General features: G+C 39.0%; 1 protein-coding gene across 1 annotated transcript; it reads right to left on the reverse strand.

The window, feature by feature from the left end:
- Positions 1–497: 497 nt before the first annotated feature.
- Positions 498–2,167, reverse strand: LOC139813320 (GTPase-activating protein and VPS9 domain-containing protein 1-like). The gene is made up of 4 exons (XM_071778816.1): positions 2,068–2,167; positions 1,859–2,021; positions 1,547–1,758; positions 498–1,466 (listed from the first exon to the last, which is right to left on the reverse strand). The coding sequence occupies exons 1-4, from the start codon at positions 2,165–2,167 to the stop codon at positions 1,105–1,107; spliced, it is 837 nt and encodes a 278-aa protein (XP_071634917.1). The 3' UTR covers positions 498–1,104.
- Between the last annotated feature and the right edge of the window lie 223 nt (positions 2,168–2,390).

Consider the following 2,390-nt stretch of genomic DNA (forward strand, 5'->3'; position numbering starts at 1 on the left):
TGAAGAGCAGGTTATCTCAAACGCCCTGCCACAACCCAATTAAAAGAGACTCAAATGTCATTACCGCTGAGAAGTACTTTTTGCCATTTAAGTTAGCATGTCAGAGCAACCGGATTGTCTATTGCGTTCCACCTTGAATTTTTTTTACAGTCGTTTATTAGGATTGCCCTACTTTTAAATTGAGCGCTTTTAAATGTATTATTATTAAACTACCGATATCGATATTAAAACTTGACAGAGTGACGTAAACTAATTCGCTCATAGTATTATAACAAAGTATTATGCGTTCAAATTCTCGAAAGCTAATAGCTTCTTTACTAAGCTCTCTCTTTATGTCGATCGATTCAGATAAAAATCTCCGAAGTCTTTCTCTCTCGCGATATTCCTAAAGTAAAACTGTACAAAAGCTCTACGAAATTGGCGATATTTTTCACGGATCTGGTTTGAGTCTCGGCTCTTGAGGAAGGTGCGCATGTAGAAAAAGTACGCCAACACAGTTTATCCTGCTAAATGGTTATCAATTCTCTATAAGTTCTGTATTGTACATAAATTATAGAATATCTAAACGTTTCTTTTTTTTTCGATGTCCTGTGAAATTATACAATAGAGTTACAAATAAAGATAAAGCCACACTTTACGTATAATTTGATTCAGTCTTTGCTAATGTTACATAATAACGTGCGAAAGAACTAACAGTTAGACTATTTAAAAGGCTATTTAAGAATTTTAATTGATACTGGCAGCATAAAACTGTTCAGCTAGCTTTACACAAGATATTGGTCTTCTTCTTTATGAAATCGTCAAATTATGATTATGATACATTTCTACATTATCACCAGCATCGAATCTAATCTTATTTATCGTGATACTCTTGAGAAACTGTTAATCCATTGTCTTAACTCGATCGCGGCGCAGAACTGCGTCCACCAATATTGTTCCTCTCCCTCCAATCGATTCCCGTAAAAGCTGTCTACATATTGAACAGTCGATACAACGACGGCGGATTAGTCTGAAATTAAGCACACGTTAACAATCACTTTTTTTGATAAAATCACAATTCTCTTTTCAATCGCATACCTTGATTGACATAGACCAGCACGGGAGTCAGATCGTCGGCAGCAGGTATGCCTCTTTCCGACGCCATGGAGAAGAGATGGTAGTCATGATGGTAGTCGCGCAACGAAATACACACTGCAACTTATCCCTAGGAGTCTTATACGCCGATATCACAGCCAATTCAGCCTGGGCCCATGACCAGGGGCATTCGTAATGATAAACTTTTGAAATGCGTAGGTCCCTGTGATTTGGAGTTACGACCTTTGCCAACTTATTGATGTGACCGTGAAAAAGCTGGTCCCTATATACATCTCCATCTTCATTTAGATAGAGCGCATTGTGGTATATCCGTGCCATGACGGTTCTTTCCACCACGATTCTCGCCAAATCTAACTGGTTGGCGCTTGCCGCTGAAAGTAAGAAGTAAGTTCAGACGTCTCTGAGCACTCCGCTAAAATCAATTGCGAGATAAATAATTATATTCATGTACATTGCCAAATCGGATCGTTGTCCATTTCCACATGAACCTTCCCTAGAAAATTATCCACGAGATCCTGTTTCTCGTCAGCTAGCGTAAGCTTTTTAAACTCTTTGCAGAAACGCAGGAGGAAAGCCTTCTTTTTTTCCAAAAATACCCTCACACAAACGGATACAAGATGATTATTGATAGCATCCCGATCGCACTTAACTCGCACGCATAATCTGAAAAATATTATTATTAAACGGTTAACATCTTACATTTAAGCATCTTACATTTACTTATACATTACATACAAAGATGATATTTATATATAAACAGTACCTATCTAAGTGAGCTAATGTCGACAGCAATCCCTGACGACATCTGATTAAATATACGATATAAGGAGATCGCTTTTGATAATCCTCTCGAAGTGATTTGAAGAGCTTTCTACATCCATCGTCATTAAATAGACTCACGCAACGTAAAATTTCATGAAGATGAGCTAGTTAGACTTAGCTAACTAAGACTTAGCTCAGCTTCAGTTTTGCCGTTTGCTATGACAGAACCCTCCTGCTGATGTTCCCCATCAAGCCTCACGTTCTCTTCCTCCGCCTGAGTCTCCATTCGCGCAAAGATCACGTTGATCATCTGCGTGAGAGTCGCATAGGCTGTTGTTTGATTTATCAGGTTGCGCGACACCAAGTAAATGTTGTAAACAGTACGAATTATTAACAGTACCCTCGTATACCTCCACATGCTGGCTTGTCATTACAGTCAGCAGAGCTTTAATAATCTGCAGTTGCACACTCTCATCGGTCTGTGGACCGGTGAAGCAACTGCAAATTGTCTCGACAATGCGCACAATCAGCAG

The sequence above is a fragment of the Temnothorax longispinosus genome, chromosome 1 (genome assembly GCF_030848805.1).
Source record: "Temnothorax longispinosus isolate EJ_2023e chromosome 1, Tlon_JGU_v1, whole genome shotgun sequence".
In the NCBI taxonomy this organism is placed as follows: Eukaryota; Metazoa; Arthropoda; class Insecta; order Hymenoptera; family Formicidae; genus Temnothorax; species Temnothorax longispinosus.